General features: G+C 34.5%; 1 protein-coding gene across 19 annotated transcripts in view; it reads left to right on the top strand.

The window, feature by feature from the left end:
- Positions 1 to 16,458, top strand: part of LOC124433166 (tensin-like) — a 169,741-nt gene that overhangs the window by 146,382 nt on the left and 6,901 nt on the right. For 18 of the 19 annotated variants that reach the window (XM_046982865.1, XM_046982868.1, XM_046982864.1 and 15 more), the window contains 3 exons: positions 11,746 to 12,029; positions 12,169 to 12,809; positions 16,087 to 16,300. In XM_046982865.1, coding sequence (XP_046838821.1) covers positions 11,746 to 12,029; positions 12,169 to 12,809; positions 16,087 to 16,300 — 1,139 coding nt within the window. The remainder of the gene's footprint in view (positions 1 to 11,745; positions 12,030 to 12,168; positions 12,810 to 16,086; positions 16,301 to 16,458) is intronic. The other variant, XM_046982863.1, reaches the window with a different exon arrangement.

Raw genomic sequence — 16,458 nt, 5'->3', positions numbered from 1 at the left:
ATTGCACAATTCGCACATATACACACACACATATACATGCACTTTCTCTCTCTCTCTCTCTCTCTCTCTCTCTCTCTCTCTCTTTTACTCACTCACTTTTCAATTATCATCTTCAAGGATTTCTTTAATAAATCTAACATGCGATATTCTTGAGAACACGAAGCTACATTATGATCTGCGAAACGAATAAAAGTTATTATTAGGCTACTGGATTAGAAGAGCTAGAAGAAGTTGTTCCCTTCTAATCCTCTCCACCTCTACCCTATTTTCATTCAACGCATCCAACGCACGAGAACTGACCGGTGGATGATGCAAATACGATGTACGTGCGTGCGTCGAGGCCCGTGATTAGCGAGCACCACGTGCGGCACGTTCGCAACATCAGCGTGTTAAAAGCATACCCGCGATCAATATTTATTTGTACAATTCTCGAGAAAATTTTTGTATCCTCTTTTTGTTTTTGTTTTTCTTCTTTCTTTTTTTCTTTTTTCTTTTTTTTTTCTTTTCTTTTTTTTTTTTTTTTTTTTGGTTTAATTATTCCAAGCTAATGAATTTCAATATATAGTACAATGTATAGTTGAACTTTGATGAATGAACGTGATTTTTTCCACTTTTTAAAAATTTTTTTAGGAAAATAAAAGAAACATAACAAGCATTGTTCAAAGTAAATATCAGAGCTGAAATTATCAATGTTTCTTGTATTTCTTTTTTTTTTTTCTTTTTTTTTTTTTTTTCTTTTAATTATTACAAAATTTAATGAGAAATTAAATATAAAACACTTGATACGTTGTAATTTTACGAGCGCATAAATTCAAGGATATAAAACTGGCTGACATAATGAATTAGAATGATTATCAAATGTATAATTGAATTTCGTTCGGATGAACGATTTCTTTTTAAGTTTTTAAAAGTTAAAGAAAAGAAAAAAGAAAAAGAAATGATGGTATATGTATTAAAAGTAAATATTGAGACTGAAATAATTATAAATATTTTTTTCTCTCTTTTTCTTGGCCTTTTTCTTTTTTTTCCTTTTTTTTTCTTTCTTTTTTATTTTTTTACAAAAATTTAATGAAAAAAAAAGTTATCGCATACATGTTATACGGCACATTGATATATTGTTAAAGTCGTTGAAATGATAAATTACAACAATTATCGATCGAACGTTTGAACTAGAAACTAACACAATTTCTAGTTAGTATCCATTTAAGAGTATCTTATAATCGTCTAACGGGTTATCTATTCTTACGGCTTCACCTGAAAGACAACACACTTTAGACTCATATATATTATGCCAGCACGCGTTCGAAAGCCAAGCAAAACGAATAAGTCAAAAGAGAAATAGAAAGAGAAAGAAAAATAGAACGCGAGAAATAATAATAAGAGGAATAATAAGAGGAAGAAGTAATATTCGTTTATTCGCTTTTAAAACACATACATATATACATACATATACATATATATATATATATATATATATATATATATATATATATATATGTATACATATGTATAAATGTTCGAACGTTACCATGTGGTTATATTGCTAAACGATGAATTATTAATTACAACCCATTCATTTACACCGGCCACAGTTGGCGAGTACAAGGTACACATACATAAGGCTTATATTCACTCGTTCAATCGTTTCTGTGTACTAATTTGCGTGAATCTCATTTTAAAAAGAGAGAAAAAGAGGGAGAGAGAGAGAAAGAGAGAGAGAGAGAGAGAGAGAGAGAGAGAGAGACTATCTTAGCCATAACACGTTAGTAGTCTTGTAAATCCTCTGTTATTACATAGAATGAAAATCAATATTCCTTGATAGATAAAATCATTCGATTTCTAATAGTTCCATTCATTTTCATATTTAATACGGCATACTAATTTATTACGATTTGATTCTCTGTTTTCTTTTTTCTTTTTTTTTTTTCTTTTATTTATTATATTAAAACGAATACATAATCTTTTTTTAAAAAAAAAAAAAAATATATATATATATATACATATATATCAGTTTAGTCTAATTTAGATAGTTCATGTGGAAATATTGTTTTATATCATTCATGTCTCTCTGACTCTCTATCTTTCTCTCTCTCTCTCTCTCTCTCTCTCTCTCTCTCTCTCTTTGCCTGTCTCTCTGTCTCTCTCTTTTTTTCTTTCGCGTAAAATACGTCAGCTCCGTGATATGGACGCACGCGATCGGTGACGAAGACGAAGACGACGGAGGAAACCTGCTTATGTGGAGTGGAGAGTTGCCGTAGAAGGACCGACGACGGGAGGCCAACCGAATGACTGTAGTAGAGAGGGATCTTTGCGAATGTGAATGCCACCAATACTCATTACATATATATATGTATAAATATATATACACATATATATATATATATATATATATATATGCGTCTATATATGTGTATATCTACACGTAATACATTTATATATTCGTCTATATATGTGTGACTGCGTTTTCAATATATTCGAAAGGACACTCTCGAAAGCAAGTGGAGTCCGTGTTGGAAAGTAAATTCATATACACGTACTAATACATTATCATCTCTCACTCTCTCTCTCTCTCTCTCTCTCTCTCTCTCTCTCTCTCTCTCTCTCTCTCTCTCCTTCTCTCTCTCTCTGTTTTTCTTTCACTTTTATACACGTCGAATAGAAGAATAAAAATAATATCTTTACAAAAATTACCAGAGACCATCGTTATTATCATCATCATCATCATCATCATTATTATTATTATTATAATCATCATTACGTTCATAAAAAAATTCATTTATTTAGTTACTTCTATCTCATCTATGTTAGCTAGCCAGTCAACCAGCTAGCAAAGTTAGTTAGCTAGCTAGCTAGCTAGCTAGTAAGAAAGCAAGCAAAGTTTCTTGCGTAGGACGAGGCGATGATGATGACGAGATACAGCGGTATACTCGTGGAGTCAATGTATGTATATATGTAGTAGTGGTGAGAACACCATCGCGGAGCATTTGCAACGAACAGTGCTGTTTCTGTGCTCCCGGTGAACGGTACGTGTCTTGTTTTCTCGCCTAACTTCGACGTCGTCATCATCGTCATCGACGTCGTCGTCGTCGTCGTCGTCGTCGTCGTCGTCGTCGTCGTCGTCACCGTCATCATCGTTCTTTGTCGTCATAGTCATCGTCGTGACGTTGTTGACGTGATTCGCGAATACGGTTTCTTTGACGTCTTCAATCTTATCGATAGATTCATCTTATCCGTTTTTTGATTGATCTTTAAAAAAAAAATCTTTAAAAAATGATCGATAGTGATATATATTGAATTCGAATTACGGATATTACGAATATTCTCATCCTTTTTGAAAATATATACCTCCTATATATTTATATATATATATATATATATATATATATATCATATATATAAATTTAAAGGTAATTATTTATTGATAATAATAATTTGAGAAAATTTTATGAATTTTTCTCAATCAGAGCGAGATATGATTTATCATTCATTTCGTTTCCTTATTTGGTAACATATAACACGTCCTTGAATTTCTTTATCAAGGATACCACAAGGATTCTCCATGATCTTTTTTTATGACAGATTCAATGTATAAAGAAAATTGTTGAATCCCAATGCGCGTTTTCATTGAATTTTAATAAAATTAATCTATTTATTTATTCAAGAAAAAGTATCGCGACGTTCTCTCTCTTTCTCTCTCTCTCTCTCTCTCTCTCATTCTGTCTCATTCTGTATATCTCTACGACGTTGATGTGCTACGTGACCATTCGTAAAAACGGATCGAGTTTATCGATAATGATTCAAGGAAGTTGATACTAATCTGAATTTCGCATATAAGCACTCCTCTCCGCGATACCATTCGCGTTATTTTCCTTATCTAATAAGTGTTGCTAAAGACTTACGTCAACGTTTCTTTCAACGACGAATAAATCTTTCGATTCGACTGGTTTAATTAACATATTCTAATGAAAAAAAAAAAAAAAGAGAGAAAAAAAAGAAAAAAGAAAATAAAAATACCACGAAACGATAATTACTATGTTTATATTATATCTATTGTTAATAATCGATATATTCATAATCTCACCTATGATATCATCGATGATAGAAAAAGAAATGAAATTTTTTTAAAGAAAGAGAGATAAAGAGAGAGAGAGAGAGAGAGAGAGAGAAAGAAAGAAGAAAAGATAACCTGGTAAATCGTTTCCTTTTTCTTTCTTTCTTTCTTGTTCCCCTTCAAAAAAAAAAAAAGGAAGAAAAAAAAAGAAACGATACCTACAGATCTCGAAGGTCGAGCAATCGTAAGAAGTGTACATCGAGTTAACCATCGATAAACTGGTTCTGTTCTTCGTTCCCTCTTCCCTCTTACCTCCCGGTTCTTTTGGAGTTCTCTGGAGTCTTGGGTAAAAGAAAGAAAGAAAGAAAAAAAGAAAAAAAGGAACAGAAACGAAAAAATTAGCGAATGTCCCTTTTTCTCCCTATCCTTTTTCTGCCTAAGTGAAGAATGAAGAAGAGAAAGAGAGAAAGAAACAAACAGGGAGAAAGAGATAGAGAACGAGAGAGAGAGAGAGAGAGAGAGACAGAGAGAAAGAGAGAAAGAAAGGGGGAGAGGGAAAGAAAGAAAGATAAAAAGAAAGAGAAAAATACCACGCCCTAGTCTCGCTGTCGGCATTTTGTCATTGCCGGGTAGGACGGTATATTCTGTCTGGATCGGTGCCCACTTCCCATCGGCGTCTCATGAATCTCTATAAGGTCGACAAACGAGTAATTCGTTCGCTTTTCTCTCTCTCTCTCTCTCCCCTCTCTCTTTCTCTATCTCCATCTCTTGTTCTTTCGTTTGTACGTTCAATAAGCACCTCTCGCCCACTATCCTCATCATCTTTATCTTTTTCCCTCTTCTTCTTCTTCTTCTTCTTCTTCTTCTTCATCTTCTTCTTTTTCTTCTATTTCTTTTTCTTATCCTTTTACTCTTTTACTCCAAAAAAAAAAAAAAAAAAAAAAAAAGAAAAATAAGAAGAAGATAATAACGGGCCGCCTTTCGTCGATGAATAGAAACCCTTCGCCGCCCTAAGCATGGAAAACTTTACTACCGAGCATGTAGGCGTGATCGTAACGTCGGAAAGGACGAGGGTACGTTCAAAGAACAAGAATAGAGACAGAGACAGAGACAGAGAGAGAGAGAGAGCATGTGTTTGTTTGTATGTGTATGTGTGTGTGGAAGAGAGAAAGAGAGAAAGAGAAACGAACAGACTTCAAAGCGATGACGTCTCCACACCGGAATCTAATTACCATATTTACTTCGACGCGTAACACTGGTAACATAGGCACCGCGCGTTCATTTTATTCTATGCTCATGGTACATACATATATACATACACATATATACATCTATTCTATTCCTTACCTTCTAACTCCGTATATAACGTTAACCAAGCTTACGATATATCGCGTGCACGCATGAGAATCAGTGAATAGGTATTAGATATGATCAAATAGAAAACGGTACCAGCGGCAGTAGTGCGAAATTGAAACAGTTGGTAAGATCTGAAGAATCGTCACGCTATGTATGTAAAAGCCATCTCTACGGTCACGCGAATCGCTTGTTTTAGATTTCTAGTTTCTTCCTTTTAAAGTTCCCATCGTTCTTTTTCATCTTCATCTTCATCTTCATCTTCATTCTTTTCCTCTTCTTTTTCTTTTATTTCTTCTATTTCTTCCTCGTCTTCTTATCTTACATACAGGAAAAGAAAAAACTAAATTTGTAAGAACACGTTTTAGAGATCGAAGTCTAATAAATATTTTACACGAGTATACATCGTTATATGGATAAAGTGATACCAATAAGAGAAGAAACTTCGTTTATCTCTGCCGTATTACGAATTATAGAATGTTAAGAGAGTGTTTTTGCCTTGGTAACGTAACTCGACCAACGCTCGTAAAGATATCGTTTATTACGTTGTTTCCCTTCTATTAACCTTATTTCATTTTAACGTAGTTGAAGAGAAATAACAACTACTGCCACGTGTTTTACTAATTTCTTAAGATTTCTGAAGAATACGAATGATTAAAACAAATCGTTTTTGTTTAAATAAATTCTATTGCATTAGGGATACTTTCTCTCTCTCTCTCTCTCTCTCTCTCTCTCTCTCTCTCTCTATGTATATATATATATTTTTTTTTTTTCTTTTCCTCCGTGATAAATCATTACGATTTTCATTCTCATATTCGAACAGTTATAAATTATATTTGAGATATAAGACTTACCTAAGAACGATATAATTCATTCGTTTCATTTTCAAAATCTAACGATGTTTTAGACCTATCGGAAATCGTAGATTTTCATTGAAAAAAGTTACAGTCACGTGAACGTATGATTTCCAGTAATAAATCATCGCGAATTCTTATATGACCTGATATTAGCCTTTCCCATATATATATATATATATATATATATATATATATATATATATGTATATACACAGTCACGTATATAATAGATATGTATACATGTATATGTATGTATGTACGATCTGCAGTTATGGCGTTATAATAGCAGCTGCAACTTGCACGTGTTAAGTACTTACTAACGTACATATATACGTATGTATACTTCGAGATACTCTCATGGTGTATATATATATATATATATATGCAACATGGTAGATACCTATCTATCTGTCTATCTATCTATACGTCTATCTGTTATCTTCTCGAGCATTATATCTCTGAAATTCCATTCGATCATTAAGATCACATTGAATTTCATCGAATTTCGTATTCGACGTTCAAATTTCGAATTCGTCAAATTTACATAAAGAAATGAAAGAAATGAAAAGAAAACAGAAGCCATCGTGATTATCCCTAAACTACTCTTTCATATTATGATTCATCCTTCGTTTATGTGTTCAAATCATTTTTTGCAAAGTATCATTTGCCCGGAAGGAAAATTCAACGTGTGTCGTGTGTGGCAACGTACGCATATTCCCAATTATTATCTTGCCTATATATTGTAGTATACTTCGGGCAAAGGCACGTAATACCTCGAGGCAACTATCCTGTTCTTCGAACGGTGCCGATGAGAATTCGTCTCATTATTTCTTCGAAAAATCCATTCTCAAGGTTCCTTCGGGCAAGATCTTTCGTTCTTCGAAAAAAATGTCTGGGTGGTCTTCGAGAGAGATAAAGATAAAGAGAGAAAGAGAGAAAGAGAGAGAGAGAGAGAGAGAGATAAAGAGAAAGAGATAAATACTGGTATTCGCAATCGTTTGCCTCTTGTAACTATGAAATTATATTAAACATTTTAACGATCCCTCCAACCACCTACAAACTATTTTTACAATCAATCGTTCTTCAGTCACCAACGTCGTAGTTTTAACTAGCACACGTTCATTTATATACGATAAACTTTTCTATTATTATATACGGGCGTTTCTTTCTCATAAATCTTTTCGATAATGCATCGTCTAATATAACTTCGAGAAACAGTGTACAAGAAGAATCCAATAACTTTGAAAGAGGAAGACAGCGAATTTAAAGAAGGACGCTATGTTTATGAATAAACGAGAACTCCAACGTGAATTTCCAAACGATTTACGATCTCTTTTACTCCCTTACATTCTCTCTCTCTCTCTCTCTCTCTCTCTCTCTCTCTCTCTCTTCTGATAACTACCTTGACACTCGATAACTTCGACACCCGTTGTATTCGATATTCGAGGCACTTCAATCCCTTCTTACCCCTTTTTTACACTCTCTCTCTCTCTCTCTCTCTCTCTCTCTCTCTCTCTCTCTCTCTCTCTCTCTGTCTCTCTCTCTCTCTTTATATCGATCGTGAACACAAATGCCAACGATCCGAATTGATCTAGATCAACGATTCGATTCGTCTCAGCTGTTGCAGCTTAAATGAGAGTTCTCATCTACTCACGTCTAACGTGGATTAGCCATCGTTCTTCAAGAGAAGAAAGCCTGCCAAGTAAATATAATAACCCTGAAGTCGCTCGAATAAAAATGATTTATGTATGCGATAACTCGAACCTGAAAGAGATTTATGGATATACCGGGTGTCCTTCACGTCTACGTGATACCGTACTAAGTGTGCGAGGAGAAGGAAGAGAAAAAAAGAAAAAAAAAAAGAAAAAGTAAAAGAAAAAAAGGAAAAAGAAGGAAAAAGGCAAAAAAGTCGTTTATAATACAACGTTGTCTCGTACTTTCGCGATAATATCGTTAAGAAGCGTGAGATTGATACGTTAAAAATTGTCTGGTTGACACGTGGTAGTTGGCAGGGTGGTGGTGGTGGTGGTGGTGGTGGTGGTGCTGGTAATAGGGAAGGGGTGGAAAGGGGAGAGAAGAAGGAGGTACGCTACCTTTAAAAGGAGGAAAAATTCGTGCGCGACGATTAATTGAAATTGTGAGAGGAGAAAAGGCTCGACGAAGGCGCAACGAAGTCGATTGAATTTGTTATTCAAATTCGCTCGTAATATGTAAATGAATATTTGTGACCAAGTATGTACAGCAAGCGGAACTTCTTATCTCGTATGTATTCACTCACATCGTTCAAAGGTAGAAACGAAATTTCTTTTCCTTTTTCTTTTTTTTTTTTTCTCTTTTTTTGTTCTCTTTTCTTTCTTTATTTCTAACGTTTTTTCCTTCTTTTTCTTTTTTCTTTTTTTTTTTTTTTTCTTTTTGTTTGCTTTTTTTCCCTTCTCGCGCGTCGACTATACGAATAATAATAGATTGTATGTTCATACCGATTTATTTTCGAATTTATCCTATATGCAAATCTATTTCAAGGAAAAGGAAAAAAAGAGGAAAGAAAAAATTCAATAAAGTATTTGAAATCGAAAAAGAGAGAGAGAGAGAGAGAGAGAGAGAGAATTGTAAGATCAAATCGTAAACTCGTATAAAGCGATACAATACGACGAACGAGAGAAAGAGAGAGAGCGAGAGAGAGAGAGAAATAGAAAAGTAAAAAAAAAGAAAAAGAAATCCGACTATGCGTATACGTTTTAAAGAATCCTTACGTAAAGAATTTCACGAGGCAAATGTATGAGTCTGAATTTCAGTAAAAGATCTCAGACTCTGAATTTCTTTTTTACGTTTCTACGTTAGCTAATGGTAGTGTACGCGAATGGTCTACGAACGTCCAACGCAGCTTATGGTCGCATTTTAAAACCATTTTACCAAAGTCGACGGAAACTACTTCCTAGCACTTTGCTTTCTAACGTAGTCATTCTGATAATATATTTTCTCTCTGTCCCTGTCTCTGTCCTTCTTTCTTTACTTCTTTCTTTCTTTCTTTCTTTCTTTTGCTCCTTTTCTTGGATGACGTTTTGGATATTGCGTCCGCGGATCTAACAAGCCGGTTCTCTTTCAACGTGAAAGAAATACGAGCCGAAGTCGAGGTGCCACTCTAATTACATACCACGTTGAAAATATGAAAATTAAAACGCGATCCAACGATGATACCAGCCTCTCGAATAAAACGTAGGTAGGTAGGTAGATAGGTAGGTAGGTAGGGAGGTAGGTAGGTAGGTGGGTAGGTAAGGTACGTACAACGTAAACGTAAGATATTTTTTCTTTTTTCTTTCTTCCATTTTTTTCTTATTCTTCTTTTTTTTTCTTTTTCTTTTTTTTTTTTTTTTGTTTTCTCTCCTCGTCATCATGAAGGAAGAAACTTGCGGTTTCTTGGGGAGATAATTCGAGAACGTGTGTGTTACATCTTTTTAACGCAACGACCGCGAGATACACGCGTTAATCCTTTCTGACATTCGTCAGTGAAAACGACCGTAATTATCTTAATATCTTGTAAGAGCCCGCATTTCGAATTGCTCGCTATCAAATAATTTTCATCTTATTTTAGATTACTTTTTATTTATTTATTTATTTATTTTCTTTCTTTTTTCTTCTTTTTTTTTTTTTTTTTTCTTCATTCGTCTCCTTCCATCTTCCTTTACTTCTCTTTTTACGCGCGATAACATAATTCCTTTGCTCAGCGACGATTGATGAAAGACTAATGAATAAATCGTTTACAAAAAAAAAAAAAAAAAAAGAAAAAAAAAAAGAAAAGGAAAAAAGAAGTAGCCGTAGTACATAAATAAACTCGTGGAACTTGAGAACGGCTACGCTTCGAATACTCGATCGAGTAATTATTTTCTCCTTTTTTTTTTTTTTTCTTTCTCCCTCTTTTATATGCTAAAACATAATTTCTTTGCGATAACGCGACGATTATTGACGAACGAATGAAATAATCGTTCAAAAAATAGCATTAACATAATTAAACGTTAATAATAACGATAAACTTTATAATATCGAATAAATGTGATTGTAAAATTCGTAGAAAGAATAAATAGAGAAAGGATGAATAAAGAAAGGGTAACCATTTGGAAAATGGATACTATCGCATGTGTGTGATTCGATAGAAATCTCATGGAATCAAAGTAGAATCCAATGTCGAGTATACGGTGGGTATATACGATATCTTAAAGTGAACAAATGGACATGGCATGGAAAACCGAGATCACGCGAACTACGGAAGGAGAAAAAGATAGAGAAAGAGTGAGAGAGAGAGAGAGAGAGAGAGAGAGAGAGAAGAGTTGACTCTTATAGTTAGAAAGGAGTCTCATCATTGACTAGAATCGTCTATTTCTTCGCAAAGAAGATTCATGATCGGCGCATACCACGCGAATCCTTTTGAGGTGAATTCCTTTCGCGAATTATCGTCTTTTCTTTATTTTTTTTTTTTTTTATTTCTTTTTTTTTCTTTTTTTTTTTTTTATTTTTTTTTTTTATTACTTTTTTTCCTTTCTTCCTTTCCTTCCCCTTTTGCTTCTTCTTTTTCTTCCTTCTCTCTTTAAAGCGTGCCGCGAGAGAAAACAACCAACCTACCGCAAGAATTACGTCACAGGAATGCGCCTGAATTACTTCATCGTGACATAACGCAGATTAACTCTTAAATTGGTACAACAATTGGATAAAAGAAGAAGCAGCTGGAGCAAATGATTCTCTTTCTCTTCTCTTTCTCTCTCTCTCTCTCTCTTTCTCTCTCTCTCTCTTTCTTTCTCTCTCTCTCTCCCTCTTTCTATCGACTCAATTCTTGTCTCTCTATGGTCGATCGCTAGAAGGTAAATAAGTATGTATGTAATACGTCGGTCAACGATTTATACTCGATCATTCTTCTTTAACGAGCTTCACGATCTCTTAGACATAAAGAATTGGCCATTCTTCTTATACGATTACACTTACGTACTTCTAAATATTTCCTCTCAAATTATTTCGTGCCATTGGAAATTGACGAAGTCAAAGTATTTAAATTCGAGAACTCGATTGAACTTTTATCTTTTCTTTTTCTTTCTTTTCTTTCTTTTTTCTTTTTTTTTTTTTTTTTTTCTTTTTCTTACGAACTAAGCTAAGGAAAAAAGTAAAAAGTCTTTCTTCCTGACGACAGAAATACTTCATTATTATGTATATTATTCGAAGGTTCTAAGAAGAACAAGAATAAGAACAAACGAAAAAAAAAAAAAAGGAAAAAAAAAAATAAACGACAAAAGAGAAGGATCTATAAAAAAAATTTCTTAAATCTATTGCGAATTATAAAGGAATAATAATTATTAAAAATTACGAGATATGATTTTTCTCGTTGCTTTTTCTTTTTTTTTTTTTCCCTTTTCCTTTTCGAATTATTTCATATTAATACACTGTGTTATGCATGAACATAGAGATATTTTTCTTCGTGTTACAAATATAAATATCTTTCAGAAGGCCGCGAGACACCGTTGTCACCACCGCCACCATCGAGTTCATCCGTTCAAACATCGCCACGTGGGTTAGGTTACACCTGCGGACCTATAGATGGATCCTTGTACGCGGTGGTACAGCAGGGTGCTGCAGGTGGTGCTCGCGGTTCACCACTGACAGTTTCCATGGACAGCGGTATCAGCAGTGCTCCACCTCAAAGACCAAGTCCACCTGAACACGAGCCGGATAATCAGGCTCACGGTGATCTTGATAAACTTCTTCACGATATGATGCTAACCGTTGAGGTAAATAGATATCTATATATGTATGTATGTATATATATATATATATAGGTACTTACCTGTCCTAGTAAGAATCTTATTCGATTTGTAATATGATAGTTAAGATTAACCAAGTATATTCTCTTTATATTGATATTTTTAGTCGATGCCAGACCCTCCTACGGAGGATTATGCTCGACCGGATAGAAACGAGAAGATTTACGTCCAAGAAAATCGTAGTTACAGTAGTCACACCAGTAGTAGCCATGCGCCATCAACTTATTCGACCTTGAAGGATTCCTACAGAAGTTATAGCGTCGCCAAAGAATCCAGTCCGCCTTACAACTCTAGCACGTCTAGTTATAGCACGTTAAAGAACGAATATAGAGATAGCCCGAAAAACGTGGAACACCGTAGGGAGGATTACGAGTACCGTGTTTCACCTGATCGAAAAATATCCGAATCAACGGCAGATATATATGGTAGAAAGCAACACGTCGATTCATTCTCTCCATCCGGTAACATCGACTTTATCGACGAGGACATTCCTTATCACGCGAGACAAACGAGTCAACCGTTCTCTTACGGTGCTACAACCGATATGATCAAACATCAAAAATTATCATCACCTTCCTTGGTTAGAAAGGCGTCGGTACGTGGTACAGCACCGGTCGTAGACTTCGATGATATTCTTGGCGATGCTAATCCAAGACGACCTATCAGCCCTTTAAGCCCAAATACACCAGATCCACCGCCAGAGTTCGCGAATGGTCCTGTCAAAACCACCCCCGATCACGTCGACGGGTAAGTAAAATATACTTTTTTGATATTAATTTTATAAGAGGAAGACGATAACAAAAAAAAAATAAATAAATAAACAAACAAACAAAAAAGGAAAAGAAAAATCTTTTAATATAATTCATTCTTCGAGTCCATTCCATTCTTATTCGGCCGATATATCATGGATCCTTTTTAGCTTTGAGAAAACATAGAGAGAGAGAGAGAGAGAGAGATTAGGTGTTTTTTCATGGAATTAAGCAAAGAGAAAACTACGAACAAGCCGTGGTCGTTTCTCTGGCAGAGCTTCGAGACAACGCACTGGGTCGACAGCATGCGTGTCGCAATACATCCTCCGAAACGGGCACCGCAAAAGAGCAATGAAAGAGTCGAGGTATAGGAGAAAGAAAAAGAAAGCGAGAGAAATAGAAAGACAGAGAGAAAAAGAGAGAGAGAGAGAGAGAGAGAGAAAGAGAAGAGAGGCAAGGAGAAAGGTTCCGCGAGTCTCGGCGAGACACAATTAATAAATTGTCTACCCATACTCGTAGCAATGGTTACGGCACTTCTCGTCGTATTTCTGCCAGGAATGGTAAATGCGGTCGTTTTGAGTCATTGCCGTTTATAATGCATGCTTGAAGTAAGAAAAACGAAACGCGTTTTGAAATGCGATAGACGCGGGGAATAAAAATAAAATGGAAGGAGGGAAAAAGGAACAAAAAAAAAAAAAGAAAAAGAAAAAGAAAAAGAAAAAAGAAAACGAAACGATCGATTACACCTTTTTTCTTTTTTTTTTTTTTTTTTTCTTTTATTTCTTTCTTTCTGTTTTTCTCTCTTTCTTTTTTTTTTCCCCCTTCATCGATAAATCTTAAAGGCAACAAAAAAAGGAATCGATTAATTGGGTATTAATTAACTTGCAAGTGTGAACATTTTCTTTTTTTTTTCATCGCAAAGTATCTCCTTCATTTTATTCCATCGAATGTCTGAATTGGCATGAAACATTGAACATTTAGATTTTGAAGAATAAAATGATGGAAGGGACGGACAATAATTTGAAAAGAAAAAAAAAAAAAAAAATTAAGCGAAATAACGTAATACGATTCGTGTTAATTAATCGTTCGAGGAAAATTTCGAAATCCCATGGACGTAGGTAATATAGAAAATAAAATAATATAAAACGAAATAAAAAAAGAACGTTAAAGCAGCAAAAATACTTGATTATTTAGATATTAATAATTAAATTTTTCGGGAAGAAAAATTTTCATTGCCGAGAATAATCAATTGAATTTGATTATAAATCAGATATAATCTGAATTAGTTTGAGACCTTGAATGTCTATATTTTGAACGATGGACTTCGTCATAACGATGAGAGAAAATATTTCGGGAAACGTTAGACAAACGTTATGATCCACGTGTTAATTTCATAGTTCGAGGAAAATCGAGACAGGAAGAAGGATCGTTGGTAAACTCATGTGGGGCCCATTTTACACAGACGCGTGTTACCTAAAGCCGTGAAAATAAACGGCTTCTCTCTCTCTCTCTCTCTCTCTCTCTCTCTCTCTCTTTTTGTCTCTTCTTTCTTCTCCTTTCATGCCATTGGATGGATACCATCTCTTACATACATATATGTACGTCGACTTTGCTTTCTTCCATCTTTTCGAGCGAGCTTGGTTACTCGTTCGTTCATGAGAAACCAAATGCGAAATTCTTTAGTCTTTTCTTTCTCTCTCTCTCTCTCTCTCTCTCTCTCTCTTTCTCTCTTTTTCGTCGTTGGGTATTTACAAAGAGCGGCTTGACTGCGTCGGTGGAGAGAAACGACTGCGACGTTTATGGTTGAGAAGACCGACAGACGTTTGGCAGGTCTACTTTCTCAAAGCTAAAAGAACTTCTTCTCTTTAGCTCGAACCTTTTCGGTTTGCGGCCTCGTTCGTGTTCTGACGTTCAATGTTAATCCACTTTGGTATTTATTCGAAAATTGATTCGTTATTATCGTTTGACAAAATTAGAAATTTTTTCTGTTAGATTTAATAAGTTTCTTTTTTTTTTTTTTTTTTCTTTTTTTTCTTTTTTCATCAAACATTTTATCGACTTCTTTTTCACTCATTAAATTTCGTCAACATTTAAAATGAAAATATTTCGAACGGTCATCGTCGTTTAACTTATTAATATCGTGAAATTCATTATTGACAAGGAGTTATGATAACGAAGATTTCTATTTTAAGACTCTTAATCGGTATCTTATATAATTGTAAATATAATATTGGCGAGACACTTTTAATCGATCGAGAACTGAAGTCTTCAAGTTTTGATCTCTCTGTCTGTCTGTCTCTCTCTCTCTCTCTCTCTTTATTTTTATCTTTCTCATTCCATCTTTCAGCATTACTCTTTATTTTTTTCTTTTTCTTTTTTGTCACTTTTTCTTTCGGCTAGTTCCAATCCCGTTATAGATTCCATTCCAATGTACATATACGTATCTCTTCTCTAAACTTTTTCTCTTCATCTTTCATAACTCTGTAAACCAAAAAGGTACGACACTCGGATACGGATATCGTTTGAACAGAAAGTAGGTATATACACAATACTAACGTTCCCCGAAGTCTCTTATAATTTTCTTCTGGAGCACGAACTTCCGTCATTCTTTCTGCTTCAATAAAGTTCTCTCTTCCTCCTCCTCCTCCTCCTCTTCTTCTTCTTCTTCTTCTCTCTTATTTTTTTTTTCTTCTCCCTATTCCCCTCCCCCTACCGATAGAACTCTCTCCTTTAGGAAACGATGAAATACTTGAAGTTTTTTTTTTAAGTTTCATTAAAAACAAAAAAGAAACAAAAACAAAAAAAAAAACAAAAACAAGAAAAATAAACAATAGAAAAATAATTATATAATACATTTGACCGATATGTTAAAACCGTTAAGTTCCTTATGGAAATGAATGAACTATCGAAAAAAGTTTTGTCCATTCTTGAAACATAGTTATCGTAACCATCGAACTGTAACGTGACTTACACTGATTACCTTCTACATTCTCTTTATTCACCGTTAGTTCCGATAGTATCATAGTCCATCGCATTGTTCATTGTGTTAGCCGATTTCAAGCACTAATATGGAAGTTTAAATGAGATAAGAAAGTACGAAGGAATGTTCAGGCACAATTGTCGTAGCTAACTTATCGATAAGAAATGGTGGGATGAGGGTTGACTGGTCGAATGACTGGAGATGGGAAAGTAAAATAATGATTATATAGCGGAAACTATTCCAACGCGATATCCTAAGACATTATTAACATAATTTCATTGAATCGTTATTATAGATTATCTTGGCTGAGGCAACAACAATTGAAACTGGCCGCGAGGAGAGATGAGAAAAGTCCTAAAACAATATGGCGACAGGAAACTGGAAATCGTGTTATCGGAGAACTTCGTAGTTATCAAAGGGGAAGATTAAGGCACGACGGTTATGCCAGCGATTCGGCAGTATTAGACGACGACGACGATACATGGATACCAAGTTCAATTTCTAATCAGGTAGATCATTAGAAACGATTTTTCAATTGATTACAATATTTTAGGTAGATTAAATCGTCTTTTATTTTGTTATTTTTTTTTCATTTCTTATTTCTTTTTTCTCTCTCTCTCTCTCTATCTCTCTTTCTTTCTCTCTTTCTCATTTATTTTTCTTTTTT

Source organism: Vespa crabro, chromosome 2 (assembly GCF_910589235.1).
Source record: "Vespa crabro chromosome 2, iyVesCrab1.2, whole genome shotgun sequence".
NCBI classification, from domain to species: domain Eukaryota; kingdom Metazoa; phylum Arthropoda; class Insecta; order Hymenoptera; family Vespidae; genus Vespa; species Vespa crabro.
This window is presented reverse-complemented; position numbering and strand designations above follow the sequence as displayed.